The 20,863-nt window shown below is 39.8% G+C and overlaps 1 protein-coding gene across 1 annotated transcript; it reads left to right on the forward strand.

The window, feature by feature from the left end:
• The first annotated feature begins 2,955 nt into the window (after positions 1 to 2,955).
• Positions 2,956 to 4,368, forward strand: LOC124988013 (tripartite motif-containing protein 60-like). The gene is given in 1 exon segment (XM_047557157.1): positions 2,956 to 4,368. A coding segment is annotated over 1 exon segment (1,413 nt).
• The last annotated feature ends 16,495 nt before the right edge of the window (positions 4,369 to 20,863 follow it).

Raw genomic sequence — 20,863 nt, forward strand, 5'->3', positions numbered from 1 at the left:
AGAACCAGAAATTCAAGAATTTGCCTTGCCTACCCCAAATATTTAAAAAAATTGCATCCAGGGCTCAAGTATTTCTATTTGTATTTTTGTGACTTGACATGCATATATATAAAAGCAAAAAGGCAAAATATGTTTTCTGATTCTCCATATAACTTCAGTTTGCAGTGGTTTCATATAAACATTATTCTTGGGTCTCCTCTTTATATATTCCTCTTTGTGTTTTTCATGAATTGTTCCATCCTCAAATTTTCAATGGTGAAATCTTGAGAAAGATTTCTTTCCATTCTCCTTGCAAGGTAGAGTGTTTAATAGTGTTTATGTTTTAAAACCACCAGCATATTTCTTATCAAAGATTGCAGAATATCCCTTAGTACACGATTATATCAAGACAGCGGCTGACCTAGCAGCTTCACGCTTCTGCAAAGCTGTGCATTTCACATTTGAGCTTTTCAATTTCTAGGAAGACAAGCTGTCTCAAGGAAGATGTCACTACATGGCCTTCTCACAATTTCCCACTAAAGATGCTTTGCAAACTTATCATTAATTAGGAATTTCTGAACCTCTTTGCATTTAAGATCAGCAATAAAATAGTTGAGAAGCAGAACGAGAAAAACTTACAGCTTGTATATGCCCCATTTGCTTAAAAAAGAATGTGTTCTGCTAAACATAGGTTTTAAAAAGTAGCTTTAGGGTTCCAAACCTTAAGCGGGCCAGTGTTTGCTGGTGTGTTGTTTTCATGGGTAATTGCTACGTGATGATAGTTTATGCTTGAATAGCGTCTGACCATCTACAAATACCAAGGTTGGTGGTTCCCCAATCTCTAGGTCTGTGCCTCCATCTAGAACTCAAGACTCATATATCCAACTCTAGAAATCAAATAGTTGGAACTTCACATGTTCAAAACCGAGTTCCTACTGATCTCCTTCCTCTCCATCACCAAGCCTCTCCTTCAGCCGTCTCCATCTTGGTTGATGGTGATTCCATGATTCCAGATGCTAAGACTGAATATGTAGTGTCTTGCCCTGGAATCCTTTCTCCTTTTGCTTCACAGCAACAACATTACAAAGCCTTTACCTTCATAATATGTCCTGAATTCAGCCATAGCTCACCACCCTGCTGCCCACACACTGGTCCTAGCCACTGTCATCTCTCACCTGCATTATTGCAATAACCTTCTACCTCCTTGCTTCTACACTCAACCCTCCCCATTCAGTGGTCAGAGTGATTCTGCTAAACACATATCAGATCATGTCCTGCATCTGCTCAAACGCCTCCAAGGTTTCCCGTGTCATTCCAACTGAAAGACGTGGTTCTAATGAAAAGAGACCAAGCCTACCTCATCTGTGACTACTCTGCACTCCCTCTCCCTGCTAGAGTAAACTGGTGGTTCCCAGCTGCACACACTCGCTGCTCACTCTGCCCAAATTCGTCTTTACCCCATACGTCAACATGACCATCTCTCACGTCTGTATGCAAAGGTCACATTCTTAGTGAGTCTTTTGCCCAGACTCTCTATGTAAATTTGACACTTCCTACCTGCACACTCTTCCAATCCCCTTTCTGTCTTCATCCATTTGTGTTGCTACACCAGAATACCACAGACTGGATAATATATAAAGAAAAATATTTATTTCTCATTATTCTGAATTCTAGGAAGTCCAATATCAAGACACGGGCCAGGACCTTCTTTTTGTATCATCCCATGGCAGAAGGCTAGCAGGATAGGGAGGGTAAGAGACAGCAAGCACAGGCTGAATTTACTTTTATAACAAACTCATTCCCATGACAGACATTAATTCATTCACCAGGGCAGACCATCAAGGTCTGACCACCTCTTAAAAGTTTCATCTGTCACTACTGTTGCATTGAGGACTAAGTTTATGACACATCAATTTTGGGCAGCACAAACCACAGCATGTTCTCTGCTTTATTTTCTTCCTTAGCACTTACTGTTATATGCAAGACTATTTATTGATATTATGTGCCATATTGCCAACGTCTGTACCTAGAATATAAATTCATCGATGGCGAGGATTTGAGCTGGTAGCCTCCTGCTGTATCTCCAGTGGCTTGACAGTGTCTAGCATGGAGAAGAAGCTCTAAACATATTTGTCGTATGAATAACACAAAGTAATTTCATACATATTGCCATGTTCCATCCTTACCACAATTCCATGAGATGAGTTTGCATTGTCTTCATTCAACTGGTGAGGAAACTACAGTTAGGGTGATTACATGACAATCGAAGGCAACTGTCAGCTTCAAAAATGACAATCAAATGCAAAATTTATAATTCTGGGTTCAGAGATATTTCTGTGGCACCATACTGTGCCACTCAAAAGTCAAGACGGGTGTGGCCCATGAGTCATCTTAGTCCAAAGAATAAATGCAGATGTTGTGTTTCTATTTCAATGAAAGAAGGAGTTTGGGGCATCTACAAAAATAATATTATTGGGTGGTGTTCTAGGGGTGCTGTACAAGGTCTGCTGGAGCCTCTGTTCTACCTGCTCCAGTTGTGGAAAGTCCAACCGATGGGGGTGAACAGAATACATATGAAGCGTTTGGAAACAGGATTTGAAGACTGTACATTGTTATGTCATCATTTCTCTCCATCATTGGTTATGGTGACATTCTTTTAGATCTCTACATTGGAAAGGAATGATCAGTCCATTGGTCTGTGGCTGCTTTCTTGAAGAAAGTCATTAAACTTAAGTGCTAATGGACTAATCTGTGGTAGAGTTATAAGCTGTGAATTCTTCTCCTGAGCTAAGGTGCAGAGGTCTAAACAAGACTTCAGTGACATCTACTAGCATGCCAGGCCAGTGATACCTAGGTCTGGTGTGTGCGCACGGACTTGGAGGGCTCTTTGCTTCATACTTCACAGTTAGACCTGAGCTCTAGGGAGGCAGGCTTACCAAGGGAGTGTTACCTTGGGCACCACCTTTACTCAGTTCAATGGAGTTTGTAACCGCCCTCGCAAACCTCCAAGGGGAGTGCAATTGTCCCATCTGTCTGGATTACTTGAAAGACCCAGTGAGCATTAACTGTGGGCACAACTTCTGTTTTCACTGCCTCAATCTGTCCTGGAAAGATCTAAATGATGCCTTTCCCTGCCCTGTCTGCCAATTTTGGTTTCCAGAAAGGAAGTTCAGGAGGAACCCCCATCTCTGTAATTTGACTGAAATTGCTAAACTCCTCCAGATCAGAAGGAGCAAGAGGAAGAGGCAAGAAGAAAATGCTCTATGTGAGAAACACAATCAATTTCTGACCCTTTTCTGTGTGAAGGATCTGCAGATTTTATGTACCCAGTGCAGTTTCTCTGCTGAACATCAGAGGCACTACGTTTGTCCCATTAAGAAAGCTGCTACCTACCACAGAAGAATTCTAGAATCTAGCATCGAGCCCTTGAAGACTAATGTGGAATGAGTTGAAAAAGTGATCATTCTGCAAAGCAGGAAGTCTCTTGAGCTGAGAAAGAAGGTAGAATATAGGAAAGAAGAAATAAATTCTGAATTTGAGCAAATTAGACTGTTTTTACAGAATGAACAAGAGGCTCTGCTTAAGCAGATACAAGATGAAGGGTTGGACATTTTATCAAAACTTAATAAAAACCTTATAACCTTTTCAGATCATGTTTCCACAGTAAAACGCTTACTGAAGGAAATAGAGGGCAAGTGTGTGCAGTCAGACCTGGCAGTACTGAGGCATGTTAAGAGTATACGCCAAAAGTATCAAAACCTAAAACGCCCTGAACTTTCTTCATTCGGGTTAAAGAAGTATGGCTTTAGTCTTCCTCCACAGTATTCTGGCTTAGACAGAATTATACAGCAATTTCAGGTAGATGTGAGTTTAGAACTTGACACAGCGTATCCTCAGCTTATTGTCTCTGAGGATAGAAAAAGTGTAAAATATGGAAGAACAAAACAAAGTGTTTGTTATAACTCAAGGAGATTTTATCTCTGCCCTGCTGTCCTGGGTTCTAAGATATTTTATTCTGGTAGACATTACTGGGAGGTATATGTGGGAAACAAACCTCAGTGGACATTGGGTGTGTGTCATGATTATCTTCCTAGGAACTGGAGGAATCGACCATCAGTCCTGAGTGGCTTCTTGGCAATTGGACGATATATTGAGAGTGGTCATGTTGTGTTCGGTCCTAAGAAAACCCAGCTTCTGCCAGTACCAAAACCCAGTAAGATTGGCATTTTTTTGGATTTTGAATTGGGTGAGGTTTCCTTTTATAATGTGAATGACGGGTCTCTCCTGTATAGCTTCAGTGATTCTTTTACCAGAACCATTTGGCCTTATTTCTATGTCAGAACAGATTCTGAACCTCTTAAAATCTTATCAGTGGATGACGAAAGATAAAGAACCTGGTAAATTGTTCTTTTTAGTTTTTAGGGTTAATTTGTAAATGTAATCTCATTTTTGGAATCTTTTTGAGCTTTACAACTGAAAACCAGAATAGATTTTTTTTTCTCCCTAATTTTCAGCAACTGTAAAAAAAGGAAACAGGATAGTAATGTAATTTCATAGATGTTCTGAATATCAGTTGTCAAGTTCCTTGAATTCTAATTTAAATGTTTGAGAATTATTGACAGACAATAAAATTTTTAAATTGTCTGTAAAAAAAATAATATTATTATGTACTTCAAATTGAGGTGAGATTCACATAACATAGAATTAACCATTTTTAATTCAATAATTTTATGGCATTTTATACATTCACAGTATCATACAACGGTCACCTCTTGCCAAAACAATTTTAGCGGTGAACTTTTTCTCCTTCCTTGCCTTTTTCTTCCTTCCCATTCTTCCTTCTACAAATGATGCTATGATAAATACAGAGAACTGAGTCAAATGAAACTTAAACAATTTAGAATTTCTCTTGTGAGTGAGTTTTGTCCTCTGTAATCTAACACAGACACTTTTTCTACCATGTCCGTTGATCTATTTGGGGTGTGCTGTGACCAGTGCAAAAAGCCAGACTGCCACTTCGAAGACCCCAACATTATTACTTTTACTTAAAGGATCATAATCAGGTGAATGTTTTCTCAGATATGCCAATGCTGATTCACAAAGAGGGCCTAGGGAAGAAGAGAGTTACTTTAGATTAGGTAGGGGGCAGTGAAGGAGGGGAGGGGGTGTGGGGATGGGAAGAATAGCAGGATGAACCAGACACTATTACCAGTCGTATAGTTACATTATAACTATATGACTGGTGGGATTCTACATCATGTATAACCAGAAGAATGAGAAATTATACCCCATTATGTATGATGTTTCAAACTGCATTCTGCTGTCATGTAACTAATTAAAACAAATTAAAGTTTTTTTTAAAAAGATCATTATCATTTCTAAGAGTTCATCATACTCTCAAATACACACGAATGCATATGTTTATGGTGACCTGTCACTTTCTGAGTTCCTGACTCATACTGAGCAACTTGCCTTATGGGATTAGAAAATACAAACCAGTCTTAAGTTTATAATGGGTGGGGGGGGTTGTTGAGAAAGAGAGATAACTTTCAATTGGAATATATACAAGTTACGGTAGATTTCTGAAAAGCATGATATGGAAGGAATTGAAGACTCTTAGCCTAGATAAGAAAAGTTAATAAGAGAAAAGAACACTGTATTCAAATGTTTAGGGACATGGGGTGAGAAACAGAATTATTCTGTGTGGTTCTGAAGATAAATCTAGGACAAACAGCTGACTTTTCACGTGGAGGTGATTTCAGCTTAGTGTGAGTTGAAACATTTCCATCAGTTTCTCATCATTTGAGCTGTTTAGCCATGGAACCAGTTACCTGTCTCCTTGGGCCTATAATGAATTCTACAGATGTTTATTGAATACCTACTCTGTGCCAGGCACTGTTTTTGACATGAGTGAGTGATCAATGACCTAGTTATGGATCTGCTGTAATGGAGAGTACTTTCTAGTGGGACAAAGACAATACATGAAGATTTTAATTTCCACAAAGAAAATAAATTGCCCCAAAGAAAATCAAACAAGGCTCTGTGGTAGAGAGGGTGGGAGTGGAAAGGGAGGGGCAGGGAATGTCTCTAAGAAGACATTTGACCTGAGACTGAAGATTTGGCCAGAAGAATCAGCCATGCAGATGTCTGAGGAAAAGACACTCCAGACAGGAGGTGTAGCCAGGGTAGGTATTGGAGGGGCCTCAGCCTATGACCCTGGGGTGGCCCAAATTGATGTCTCCGCGGTTAGGTTATGGGGTCCAGCTGTTTGGTCAAACACTAATCTAGATGTTGCTGTGAGGGTCTGTGGAAGACAAGATTAACATTTGTAGTCTGTTGGTTTTACGTACCCTTGAGAATGTGGATGGGCCATATCCAATCAGGTGAAGGACTGAGTTGAAGGAAAATCATTTTTCCCAGAGAAGAGGGAAATCCACCTCAAAACTGCAGCATCAAATCTTTTCTAAAAAAAAAAAATTTGGACACAGCCAGCTTCTCCAGGTTCTCGGAACGGAACTGGCCCGCTAGTGAGAGCCTGTCTGAACAGAGCACGCTCCGAGTCCCGGAGCCCCTGCAGTGCAGTGTACTCCTGCAAAGAACCAGCGGAGAGCCTCGATCTGCAGTCAGCCTCAGGGATAAGGGCAGGGCAGCCAGAGACCTCTTCAGGCGGCTCTGCCCACTCCGGCTGCGGGCTCTCTTCACGGGGCGATCCAAGATGGCGGCCTAGAGGGAGACTGCACCTCCGGTCGCTCCACAACCCAGGAGTTAAGAAGGGGAGGCATTGAGAGACTCGAACTGAAGTGGAGCCACGAGTGAGTCTGCCCACTGGGTAAAGCTCAGCCCGGGTGGCAGGCCCAGATAGAGGTGGCTTAGCAGAGCCGGGCAGGGCAGCTTGAGTCTTCCCAAGGTAGTCTTCCACACTCCGGCAGTGGGCTCTTCCCACACGGCCAGCTGCACGGTGCAGGCCCACAGTGAGAGCATTTCCGCACAGAGCCAGTTCCAAAACGTGGAACCAGTAGGGGGCTAGGGGCAGTATTCTTCGAATGAGCTGCTTTATCAGATTCCTCCAAGACATCAGGCTACTGAAGGCTGGGAGGTGATACACTGGAAATCTACTGGGACACTATAAGCCAATAGTGGAAAACTGCAATATCTCAGGGTCCCACTGACAACTGACCATTATGAGAAAACAAGGGAAGAAAATGTCCCAAACAAACCTAGATACTACATCAAAAAAACCCAATGACAGCAGAGCAGAAGAAATGTCAGAAAGGGAGTTCAGAATGTACGTAATTAAAACGATCAGGGAAGCTAATGAGGAGATGAAAGAGCAAATGCAGGCATTGAAGGAGGAGATGAAAGAGCAAATGCAGGCATTAAATGATCGCACCAATCAACAGTTAAAAGACCAAATACGGGAAGCAAGAGATCATTTCAATAAAGAGTTAGAGATACTGAAAAAAAACCAAACTGAAATCCTTGAAATGAAGGAAACAATAAACCAAGTTAAAAACTCCATAGAAAGCATAACCAATAGGATAGAACACCTGGAAGACAGAACCTCAGACATTGAAGACAAAATATTTAACCTTGAAAACAAAGTGGAACAAACAGAGAAGATGGTAAGAAATCATGAACAGAATCTCCAAGAACTATGGGATATCATGAAAAGGCCAAATTTGAGAATTATTGGGATTGAGGAAGGCTTAGAGAAACAAACCAAAGGAATGAACAATCTATTCAATGAAATAATAACAGAAAATTTCCCAAATCTGAAGAACGAAATGGAAAACCAAGTACAAGAGGCTTATAGAACTCCAAACATACAAAATTACAACAGACCCACACCAAGGCACATTATTATGAAAATACCTAACATACAAAATAAAGACAGAATTTTAAAGGCCGCGAGAGAAAAGAATCAAATTACATTCAGAGGGAAACCAATAAGAATATCAGCAGATTTTTCAATCCAGACCCTAAAAGCTAGAAGGGCCTGGAACAACATATACCAAGCCCTGAAAGAAAATGGATGCCAACCAAGAATCTTATACCCAGCAAAACTTACCTTCAAATTTGACGATGAAATAAGATCCTTCCATGATAAACAAAAGCTAAAGGAATTTACAAAAAGAAAGCCAGCATTACAGAACATTCTCAGCAAAATATTCCATGAGGAAGAGATGAAAAACAATGATGCAAATCAGCAACAGGAGGCGCTAGCCTAAAGGAATAGCCAAATAAAGGAGAAACCGAATCATGTCAAAAACAAATATGAGTCAATTGACTGGGAATACAAATCATATCACAATAATAACCCTGAATGTTAATGGCCTGAACATCAATCAAAAGACACAGACTGGCAGATTGGATTAAAAAGAAAAATCCAACAATATGCTGCCTGCAAGAGACACATCTCATAGAAAGAGACACCCATAGACTAAAGGTGAAAGGATGGGGAAAAACATACCATGCACACGGACACAGCAAAAAAGCTGGAGTATCCATCCTCATCTCAGATAATGTGGACTTCAAACCAAAACTAGTCAGAAGGGATAAAGAAGGACACTACATGCTGCTTAAGGGAAGCATAAATCAGCAAGACATAACAATCATAAATATCTATGCCCCGAACATTGGCTCATCCACGTACGTCAAACAAATCCTTCTCAATTCCAGAAATCAAATAGACCACAACACAATAATACTAGGCGATTTTAACACACCTCTCTCACCACTGGATAGATCGTCCAAACAAAAATTGAATAAAGAAACTATAGATCTCAACAACACAATCAGCAATTTAGACTTGACGGACATATATAGAATATACCATCCAACAAAGAACGAATACACTTTCTTCTCAGCAGCACATGGATCCTTCTCTAAAATAGACCATATTTTATGCCACAAAGCTACTGTTAGTAAATACAAGAAGATAGAGATACTACCTTGTACTCTATCAGATCATAATGGATTGAAATTAGAAATAAATGACAGAATAAAAAACAGAAACTTCTCCAATACCTGGAGACTAAATAATACACTATTATATGATGAATGGATAACAGAAGACATCAGGAGGGAAATAAAAAAATTCTTAGAAGTAAACGAGAACAAAGACACATCATATCAAAATCTCTGGGACACTATGAAAGCAGTACTTAGAGGAAGATTTATTTCATGGGGTGCATTCAAAAAAAGAAGTAGAAATCAACAAATAAACGAGTTAACACTACAGCTCAAAGCACTAGAAAAAGAAGAGCAGACCAATACCAAAAGTAGTAGAAGACAGGAAATAGTTAAAATCAGAGCCGAAATCAACGAAATCGAAACAAAAGAAACAATCGGAAAAATTAATAAAATAAATAGTTGGTTCTTTGAAAAAATAAATAAAATTGATAAACCCTTAGCCACACTAACAAAGAGAAAGAGGGAGAAAACTCAAATTACTAAAATTCGGAATGAACAAGGAAACATCACAACAGACACGAGTGAAATACAAAACATAATTAGAAGCTATTTCGAAAATCTATACTCCAACAAAACAGAAAACCTTGAAGACATCAACAAATTTCTAGAGACATATGAACTACCTAAACTGAACGAGGAGGACATACACAACTTAAATAAACCAATTTCAAGCAATGAAATAGAAGAGGTCATCAAAAGCCTACCAACAAAGAAAAGTCCAGGACCAGATGGGTTCTCAGCCGAGTTCTATAAAACCTTTAAAGAAGAGCTCATTCCAATACTCCTCAAACTATTCCATGAAATAGAAGAGGAGGGAACCCTACCAAACTCGTTCTATGAAGCCAATATCACCCTGATACCTAAACCAGACAGAGACACATCAAGGAAAGAAAATTTCAGACCAATATCCTTAATGAACATCGATGCAAAAATTCTCAACAAAATTTTAGCAAATCGCATACAAATATATATTAAAAAGATAGTGCACCACGATCAAGTGGGTTTTATCCCAGGGATGCAAGGTTGGTTCAACATTCAGAAATCAATAAATGTCATTCACCATATCAACAGACTTAAAGTTAAGAATCACATGATTATTTCAATAGATGCAGAAAAAGCATTTGATAAAATACAGCATCCCTTCATGCTCAAAACACTAGAAAAAATTGGGGTAATGGGAACATTCCTAAACATTATAAAGGCCATCTACGCTAAGCCCATGGCTAATATCATTCTAAATGGTGAAAAACTGAAAGCGTTCCCCCTAAAAACTGGAACAAGGCAGGGATGCCCTCTTTCACCGCTTCTATTCAACATCGTCCTTGAGACTCTAGCCAGAGCAATCAGACAAACCAAAGAAATTAAAGGGATACGAATAGGAAAAGAAGAACTCAAACTATCCCTGTTCGCTGATGACATGATTATATATTTAGAGGAACCTGGAAATTCCACCAGAAAACTTTTAGAACTCATAAGTGAATTCAGTAAAGTAGCAGGTTACAAGATCAATGCTCATAAATCCAATGCATTTTTATACATAAGTGATGAATCTTCAGAAAGAGAAATTAGGAAAACTACTCCATTCACAATAGCATCGAAAAAAATAAAATACTTGGGAATCAATCTCACAAAAGAGGTGAAAGACCTCTACAATGAGAACTACAGAACACTAAAGAAAGAAATTCAAGAAAACCTTAGAAGATGGAAAGATCTCCCATGTTCCTGGATAGGCAGAATTAATATCGTCAAAATGGCTATACTACCTAAAGTTCTATACAGATTCAATGCAATTCCAATTAAAATCCCAATGATGTACCTCGCAGAAATAGAGCAAGCAATTATGAAATTCATCTGGAAGAATAAAAAACCTAGAATAGCTAAAGCAATCCTCAGTAGCAAGAGCGAAGCAGGGGGTATTGCAATACCAGATCTTCAACTCTACTACAAAGCAATAGTAACAAAAACGGCATGGTATTGGTACCAAAATAGACAGGTAGATCAATGGTACAGAATAGAGGACATGGACACAAACCCAAATAAATACAATTTTCTCATACTAGACAAAGGTTCCAACAATATGCAATGGAGAAAAGATAGCCTCTTCAACAAATGGTGCTGGGAAAACTGGAAAACTATATGCAATAGAATGAAACTAAACCCCTATCTCTCACCCTACACAAAACTCAACTCAAAATGGATCAAGGACCTCGGAATCAGACCAGAGACCCTGCATCTTATAGAAGAAAAAGTAGGTCCAAATCTTCAACTTGTTGGCTCAGGATCAGATTTCCTTAACAGGACTCCCATAGCACAAGAAATAAAAGCAAGAATAAACAACTGGGATAGATTCAAACTAAAAAGCTTTCTCTCAGCAAAGGAAACTATCAGAAATGTGAAGAGAGAGCCTACAGAGTGGGAGAATATCTTTGCCAACCATACCTCAGATAGAGCGCTAATTTCCAGAATCTATAAAGAACTCAAAAAACTCTACACGAAGAATACAAATAATCCAATCAACAAATGGGCTAAGGAAATGAACAGACACTTCACAGAAGAAGATGTACAAGTAATCACCAGATATATGAAAAAATGTTCAACATCCCTAGTAATAAGGGAAATGCAAATCAAAACTACCCTAAGATTTCATCTCACCCCAATTAGAATGGCGATTATCAAGAATACAAGCAACAATAGGTGTTGGCGAGGATGTGGTGAAAAAGGAACACTCATACATTGCTGGTGGGGTTGCAAATTAGTGCAACCACTCTGGAAAGCAGTGTGGAGATTCCTCAGAAAGCTTGGAATGGAAACACCATTTGACCCAGCTATCCCACTCCTTGGCCTATACCCAAAGGACTTAAAATCAGCATACTACAGAGATACAGCCACATCAATGTTCATTGCTGCTCAATTCACCATAGCCAGATTGTGGAACCAACCTAGATGTCCTTCAGTTGATGAATGGATAAAGAAACTGTGGCATATTTATACAATGGAATATTACTCCGCAATGAAGAATGATAAAATTATGGCATTTGTAGGCAAATGGTCGAAATTGGAGAATATCATGCTAAGTGAGATAAGCCAATCTCAAAAAACTAAAGGACGAATGATCTCGCTGATAAGCGGATGAGGACATATAATGGGGGGTGGGAGGGGCTAGCATTAGGTTTAGGGTTAGGTTTAGAGTTAGGCTAAGGAGAGCAGTAAGAATGAAGGAAAGAAGGACTGTGTAGAGGGAAAAGAGGGGTGGGAGGGGTGGGAGGGGTGGGGGGGAGGGGAAAAATATAATAAACATCATTACCCTATGTAAACGTAAAAAAAAATAAATAAATAAATAAATTAAAAAAAAAATTTGTAGTTGTTGATGGACAGAATGCCTTTATTTGATTTGTTATGTGGTACTGAGGCTCAAACCCAGTGCCTCACACGTGCTAGGCAAGTGCTCTGCCACTGAGCTGCATCAAAACTTGCCTGAGATTCTAGACTGACAGCCTGTGGACCTGATTTCAGACTTGCCAGTCCCAGTCATGGGAACCAGTTACTTAAATCTATTTATATATGTGTGTGGGTGTACACATAACACACACACAAACACAATATATGTGTATGTGTGTAAATATACGTGTGTGTGGCATGTGTACAGATGCTCCAGTGGGGTTATATCCCAAATAACCCCATCATAGGTTGAAAATGCATTGACCACCCCTAAGTACCCAACATCCTAACTACCAATATCGACTACCTGCCAGACATGCTAGCTGAGCTGCCAAGCACACCACAGAGTGTTGCTTATGTCCCCGCATAGTCACGGGGCTGGCTGGGAGCTGCATTCACTGCTGATGCACAGCATAATGAATGAGGATCAGACCACATGCCGCTAACCTGGGAAAACATCCAAGTTCAAAATCTAACTACAGATTCCAGTGAATACCATCACTTTCATGCCATTATAAAGCAGAATATCATAGACTGGAGCCCACATGTGGTGTGTGTGTGTGTGTGTGTGTGTGTGTGTGTGTGTGTGCTCGCATGCATACTATCTCTTCCATTTCTCTGGAGAACTCTAATATGGGTCCTTCTTGGATTCCTCACTGCCTAGCTTGAAGTGTCCATTATCCCACCGCCAATTTCTTGCAGATAGAGAGCAAACTCTTCCCAGGCTATGATGCCAGAATTATTTAGGCAAAATTGCTGGGGTGAGGTTTTCAGAAAGTGTCCCTCCTTCACACACATCTCTGCTGACTACTGGATCCTATAGGGTAGTGGGGTAGCTCACCACTGCCAATGTCCAGGAAAAAAAATGTAGAATTCATCCTTTATTTACTGGTACCTTTTAGAATGGGATTTCTTATTTAATTAAAAATTTCTCTTGGAGAAATTAAAGAGTTGGAAGTAATAGTGGGAGTTTTATCTGTCCATTCATTGGACATTTTATCTGTCTATTCATTGCTGGATTATTTTTTAAAACATTTATATTTTTGAGAATAACATTTCATTTATATTTCTCCTCCAAGGGATACTTTAGTCATGTTGGAGAGCCACGTGTTACCAGTGAGCAGCCATTTTTGATTTATGATCTATTACACCTGAGAAATCACCTTGAGATTATTTTCCTGGCATTTGCACAAGTGATACAGGTCACTGACAGCATTTATTATCTTGTCACCACTTCTTACTCCCTTCAAGTCTGTGCACGCCTGGTATAACATTTCACAGACTCAAAGCACCTTGTACTCATCAGAGAACTGAATCTCCAGGGCCTCAGCTGACAATGGTGGATATTTCCTTCATTAACAGTGTGGAAGAATGTTGTTTGCCACTGAATAACCAGTAACAGACTAGGAGGTAGTAAATTTACCATATTGGCTTGTAAACATGAAATCCTACATATATTAGCTTTGTGTATTATCAGTCTTTTTTCTTCTCCATAGAAAATGCATTTGGTTTTTAAATGTATAATCTTGACTAATCTTCTACTATACTAATTAAATTTTGTCTAAGTCAGTCAAGACTTTTAAGTGTTAGTGAGCTGTGTTTCTATGGAGTGGCAGTTCGCAAGTCTGATCTTTGGTCCCAAACGAGTCATGAAACAATGCTAACCAGAAATCGTGTGATGGAGATCGTTCTCTGAAATGCTCAGTTTTTAAAATGCTGTAGTCTCATCTTGACTCTTCCTTCTAAGGACATAGTAAGACCACTTTTGAAGGGCTCGGCTTGATTCATGGATTCTAAGGCCCATAAAAAAAGTCTTTTGGGCAAAAATAAGAATTTTTGTTTTTTTTGTTTCATCCGATGGCTTGTTATTCAGTCTTTTCCTCTGAATTTAAGTAGTCATTTTTTTTTTTTCTTTTTTGGTAGCAGGGATTGAACACAGGGGCATTTAACCACTGAGCCACATCCCCAGCCCTTTTTTATATTTTATTTGGAGACAGGGTACCACTAAGTTGCTCAGGGTCTCACTAAGTTACTGAGGCTGGCCTTGAATTTGCAATCCCCCTGCCTCCCTCCTGAGTTACTAGGATGACGGGTGTGCGCCACCATGCCCAGCTCAAATAGTCACTTCCAAGCAAACTCCTAGACTATCCCATTCTCCAGCTCACCTTCACTCTTAATTATTTGAATTTGTGAAGCAGATATTCCCCATGTTCCTGTACAAGTCCTTCCAGCTAATTTAGAATCCTTGCCACTGAATAAGGAGAGACTTCAGATACTTTGAAGGGAAGGAACTGCAGTCCTCAAGTTATTTACCAGCAGGAACGGTCTGGTGTCTTCCCAGTGGACAAAGGTGCTGGGTTCACACCCCAGCCCCCACTGTGAAGTTTCAGCACAATTCCTTCGCGTGCTCATCGTTGTCACATCTGAAGCCCATACTGCTAACTCCACACCATCCTGCTTCATTCCAGTTTGGCACAAGGTTACTGCAATATTCCTAAACTTTATCAGGTCCCACCTAAGTTGTCTTCTCTGCTTCAACTAAATACTCCTGATTCATTTAATCTGTCTTTATGGAGTGCTACAGCTTAATCTGTGAGTTTAACTAGGCGATGGTGGCCTGGTTGTTGTTCAAACTCTAGTCTAGATGTTGCTATGAAGGTATTTTAGAGATGTGATTAATCAGTAGACTGAGTAAAGCTGATGATTCTATAATGTGTGAGCCTCGTCCAATCAGTTGAAGGGCTTAAGAGTAAACACTGGAGTTTCTCAGACAAAAAGGAATTTCCTTCAGAAGCAACACAGGAACTTGCCTGTGATTTGAGCCTACTGCCTTCTACGTTTGGACTCAAGGCACTTAAAAACTCTTCTGGAATTTCCAGGCTGCTGGCCTGCCCTACAGATCTGTGACTTCCAGCCCTAACAGTTATGGGAGTCAATTCCTCAAAATAAATGTCTGTCACCATGTCTATCTATCTGTATCTATATGTCATCCATACATTTCTTGTTGGTCTGTTTCTCTGGAAAACCCTGATTTACACCAGGCAATTGAGTCTTTTCCTACTTATTTTTTCTGAGCATGTTCCAGGTTACTAATAATTCATCTAATACATTCAAGGCATGATACAGGGAAGAACAAAATCATTGTAATGTTTTTAGCACTAGGGGTGGAACCCAGGACATTGTCAGCACTAGGCAAGTGCTCTGCCTCTGAGTTGCACCCCAAACCTTTATTACCACCCTATCCCAACCTCAATATAACTTAGTCCTTAAGAAAAAGGTTTTGGATACAGAGAGAGCAGGATTTAAGCCTGAACCACAATTAAGTTTTATGCTTCTCTGTAATTACCTTAGCGGTTAACTAATGAATGAATATATTCTGTTGAATATGTCATGTTTTTTTTTTTCAAATCAAATCTTTAAAACACAAAACCAAAATCACAAAAGTCGTACCTTTATTTTATTCTGAAATTTCCTTTTTCCGTTCCATGAAGACAGACGTGTTCTTGCAATGAAAACCTAACATTCAAATGAAGAACGCGTGGGCTTCTGTTTGGAAGCCCTTTGCACACTCAGGCCTAAAGTCAGAAGCCTGGAGTTCACGACTTAAGTACATCTGTTCAGGTATCTCAATTCTGGTTACTTTTGCCTTAAGTGGTTTTATTGCTACATCATGGCAATAGCCAGAGAGGACACTTAAAAGCATAGTGCTTAGGGGGCTTAGAAAATGAATACAGGTGGTCTATGGAATCCTGGATCAGTGCTACAGTCTAATAAACCCTCTCCAGGCAGAAGGCCTTTTCAGTTGGGGTTTTTAAAACCTCACCCTGAAGAAGGATACGAAAGAACAATGTTTGTTTTTCATAGATGGAGGCCTCCATAGGCAGATGGGTGGCATTTTTACTCAGTAATGCCTTTCTGGACCATCTGTCCCAGTGAGCCACAGGTGGCTGAGGATGGAAGGTCCTGTTTCTTCTCCCTGTTTCTCCCTCCTGTCATGGCCCTGGAATGTCTCCTATGTGAAAAGGTTTATCAGACAAATCATAAAGTACAATGCTACGTGGGGAGCTCAGCTGTCTGAGAGAGGATCAGAAGATTCAAGTCTAATGGGTTGATTAATGGAAAGTACATTACTGCCCTAGCAGCCAAAGAGCACTTGTTTGCTTTAAAGCAAAAAGGATGGAGATGTGAGTAAACAGGGCAGAGAGCTTAGTTGTTCATTCCACGTGGTTCACAAATAAAGATGGCAAAGGCTGATTTGGGGCTTTTTAAAATTTAAGGGATAATAAAAATATTTTTTCCTACTAAATAGAGTGCCCATTAATAAATATTATTTATATTATTTGTGAAACAATCAACCTATTCTATATAGACACATCTTTAGCCTCTAAATTTATCAACTGTCATTTATAAAATGAACAAGAATGAAATTGAATTATAACATTCCCCTAAGTAGATAAAATACTGGATACCCAATTTAATTTTCAGATAAGCAATGAATAATTTTTGTTATGTCCATGCAATATTTGGGATATACTTACACTCAGAAGCTATTCACTGTTTATCTGAAATTCAAATTTCACTGAGAGGCCTGTATTTTTCTTTGTTAACTCTGACCACCCTATCACCAAGGCAGATTTCACTAGAAGTTTGAAACTCTCAATCCCATTTTTAATCAGTACATAGACATTTAGTCACACTCAGAAGTCAACCTGAAGTCATCCATAAACACCTGTGTTGTCTTCAACCCCTGGTTTCCCCTTGGCTCCCAGCCCATTCCAGTCTCACAGAACCCCATCATCCCATGGAAAAGGTTTTGGCCATGGTTAACAATGGGTTCCATGTTACCAGATCCACTTTTTTGTCCTCAGTTTTTTCAGCAACATTCAGTAATGTTGACCACTTTAAAACAGTTTGAATCTAGGAAAGACTGTGGAATGACTGTAACTTTCCCACATACATATATGAGTACACCATAGTGAATTTCACCATCACGTACAACCACAAGACTGGGATCCCACTTAAAATAAGATATACTTCGTGTTGGTATAAATATGTCAAAACATACTCTACCGTCATGTTTAACTAAAAAGAACAAAGAAAAAAAGAAAAGAAAAAAAGATTAAAAAAAGTCTGACTCTGGCTTCTGGATCCTCCTTCTCTACCCTGACCTTCTATAGATCCTGCCACAGCTTTCCATCTTCTTGGTCCTGCTCCTGTACCTCTGAATTGGGAATTCCTCATGGCTTCCTATGACGTCCCTGTTTTTCCTTTTATACTAACACTGTCCATTTGAAATTTCTGCAAGGATGGAATTGCTTTCTGTGAGCACTACCCAGCTTGGTAGCCACTAGCTATAGCTAGCTACTGAGTACTTGCAACATGGCTAGTGACTGAGGAACTGAATCTTCCATTACATTTTAATCACCACATATGGCCAGAGGCTGCCATATTAAATAGTGCAACTTTGACTTTCTTTCTGGTAAGCTATGCTTGGCTTCAAAAAAACAGTGTCATGCTTATGATTTCTGGATTTTTAGCTACAACTCAGACCTCTCCACTGACCTCTAGGATCATATTCACCTAATAACTTGGACAACTCACAAGCACTAAGTGGTCATAACTCCATGGTTCTTCACTTAGCTGCCAGTACTTCAGAGCATGGTACCACCAGTCACCAAGTTTGTTGAAGCCAGAAACTGAGTCATTCCTAATTTCCTCCTTCTCTGCTATCCCACATCTAAATCATAAGAAGTCCCATTGATTCTATCTCCAAGTTACATTTGGACTCTGTCCACTTCTGTCCACGACTACTTGTCCGTCCAAACCATCACACTTTCTTGCCTGGATTACTTGCATATTCCACCTGCTCCCTAAACTCAGCCTTAATCCATGATCTACACAGCACTGGAGTGACTCCTCTCAAAATTTAAATTGCATAATCTCCCTTTCCTGCTTACAATTCTTCAATGGTTTGCCATTGCTCTTGAAGTAAAACCCGAATGCCTTGTCTTGGACTTTAAGGTTCTGGGACTTGTATCCACTCCAACCTATTTCTACTGTGTTTCTCTTGTACCTTGTGCTCTGGGACCACATGTGTTCTGCTGTCTCAGAGCCTTACACTTACCATCTGCAATCCCTCTTACTGGCTATTCACATGGATGGCCTTTTCTCATCCTTACGTTTGTGTTTTGATGCTGGTGATTGAACCCAGGGTCTTGCCCATGCTAGGTCAGTGCTCTACCACTGAGCAATATCCTTAGCCTCAGCCTTTAGTTCTTACATCTTAATATGGCAAGTAGCACTTTCCTAGCCACTTTATGAAGAGGGTCACTTCTCTTCACTTATTCTCCATTTCAGCATGTTTTCTCCTTTGTGCATTCTGATCATGATTACAGAGTTTGTTTACTACCTCCTCATTGCCAGTAGCCTGTCAGTCTTTAAGCTCTAAGAGCAGAGACTTCAACTTGTCTCGACTCTATGTATCTAATACTAACACATCATTGAATTATGTAGGAGCTCTATAAATATTTGTTGGATGAATGACTGAATGAATACCTGATGATTGGTCTTATAGGTAGAGCAATAGAGTCATCCCTTGGTATCTATAGGAAATGGTTCAAGGACCTCCCATAGGTAACAAAATCCATGGATGTTCAAGTCCCACAAATAAAATGGTATAGTGTTTGCATATCCTCCTATATACTTTAAATCATATCTAACTTCTTAATAATATCTGATACAATGCAAATGCTACGCAAATACTTGCTATACTGTATTGTTTAGGTAATGACAAAAAAAAAGTTTGTGTATCTTCAGTACAGACAATTTTTTTCTGAGTATTTTCGATCTGAAGTTTGTTGAATCCATGGATGGAGAACCGATGAATATGGAGAGCCAACTGTAAACCCTAATTTCATTAATTTAAAACCCAATTTAAAATTTGTACTTTAAATAGCAACAAATAGATGACTGTCAGTTTCTTCCCCTTTCCCTTAAGTGAAGAGTGTGGTGGCATCCAGGAGGAAGGCAGACATAGAGATGAATCACACAGAGAACACTGTTTGGCTTCCAAAGACCATCTTGCTTTAAGCTTCCTGCAACAACTTACTCTAAAGAGGTTCCCAGTCCTGTTCTGGCAAACTACAGCCAGAGCCTGGGATGTCCTCAGGGATTGCCTGTGGGGCTTTAAGCTATACTGATGGCTTCATCTCACCCCAGAGACTCTGACTTGCTTGACTTCAGGTGCATTCTGGATAGTGGGATTTTTAAGATTCCCATGTGATTCTCATGTGAAGCCAGGGTTCAACCTTCCAGTACCTTCCTCAGTTGACCACTTTGTAAGAACTTCTCTGTGCCATACAATCATCTTATCAGAGAGGAAGGTAGATGGTGGAAGAAGGTTATGGACAGCAATAGTTGGAAAATAATTTTTCCAATTATTTTGTCAGTCGTGAATTCTGTTTGCAATGGTCTTCTTGGTGCAGTGTCTCACTGATTATTCATCAGTATTGTCAATATTAGTCAATCCTTTAATTATGAGAGAAGTCATTAGTATTTTTCATTTTGTATTTAGTACTGTGGATTGAGCCCAGGTACAGTTTACCACTGAGCTACATCCCCAGTTCCTTTCCTTTTTTATTTTGAGACAGGGTTTGGTTAGTCTGAGTCTGGGGCTGGGGAGATAGCTCAGTTGTTAAAGTGCTTGCCTTGCAAGCACAGGGCCCTGAGTTTGGTCCCCAGCACCGCAAAAAAAAAAAAAAAAAAAAAAAAAAAAAAAAGTTCCTGAGTCTGGCTTTGAACTTGTAATCCTCCTGCCCCAGCCTCCTGAGTTCCTGGGATTTACCAGGCATGTGCTACCATGCCTGGCTAAGTCATTAGTATCTCCCAAATGATTCATGGAAACTACTCATCAGAAGTTCAGCCCGTTGCTTTGAGGTTTTTCTGAGAAGCATATCAAGTCTTCTGCAAAGTATATCAAGACTGTGCACTGTTCATGAAGAGGGAAGAAAGGTTTGTGAGTGCCTTGTGTTTCTGGTCAGAGTCCCTCTGCACTGGGGAAGCCTAACTGGGGAGTCTGCCTTGATCAGGGTGCCAGCTCTCAACCCAGCCCCACCTCCTGTGGCCCTGTCCTCCTCTGCTGTCAGCAGCTGATGTACTCAAGGGTCTAACTGCAGGCTTGGTTCATCCCAGCTGTGAGCTGATCAGAAAAACATATGGCGGCAACCTGGTGCCCCTCACTTCTGCTCCTTATATTTGAAAGCTAATTAGTAAATTGACAAATAGTTATTGTTAGTAATCAATATTCCTAGTTAATATTTATTATTATTAATAATACGGCATGCCTTTGTATATTTCCTACTTCCACTCATTTTCTACAGAACTTCACTCCCCTGCAGATTGTGTTTTGGAGCTGCAGATGGGTTCCAAAGGCTCAACTTCCCAGTGCTTTCCTTAGTCTGCCCACTTTGCAGAA

The sequence above is a fragment of the Sciurus carolinensis genome, chromosome 7 (genome assembly GCF_902686445.1).
Source record: "Sciurus carolinensis chromosome 7, mSciCar1.2, whole genome shotgun sequence".
Lineage (NCBI taxonomy): Eukaryota > Metazoa > Chordata > Mammalia > Rodentia > Sciuridae > Sciurus > Sciurus carolinensis.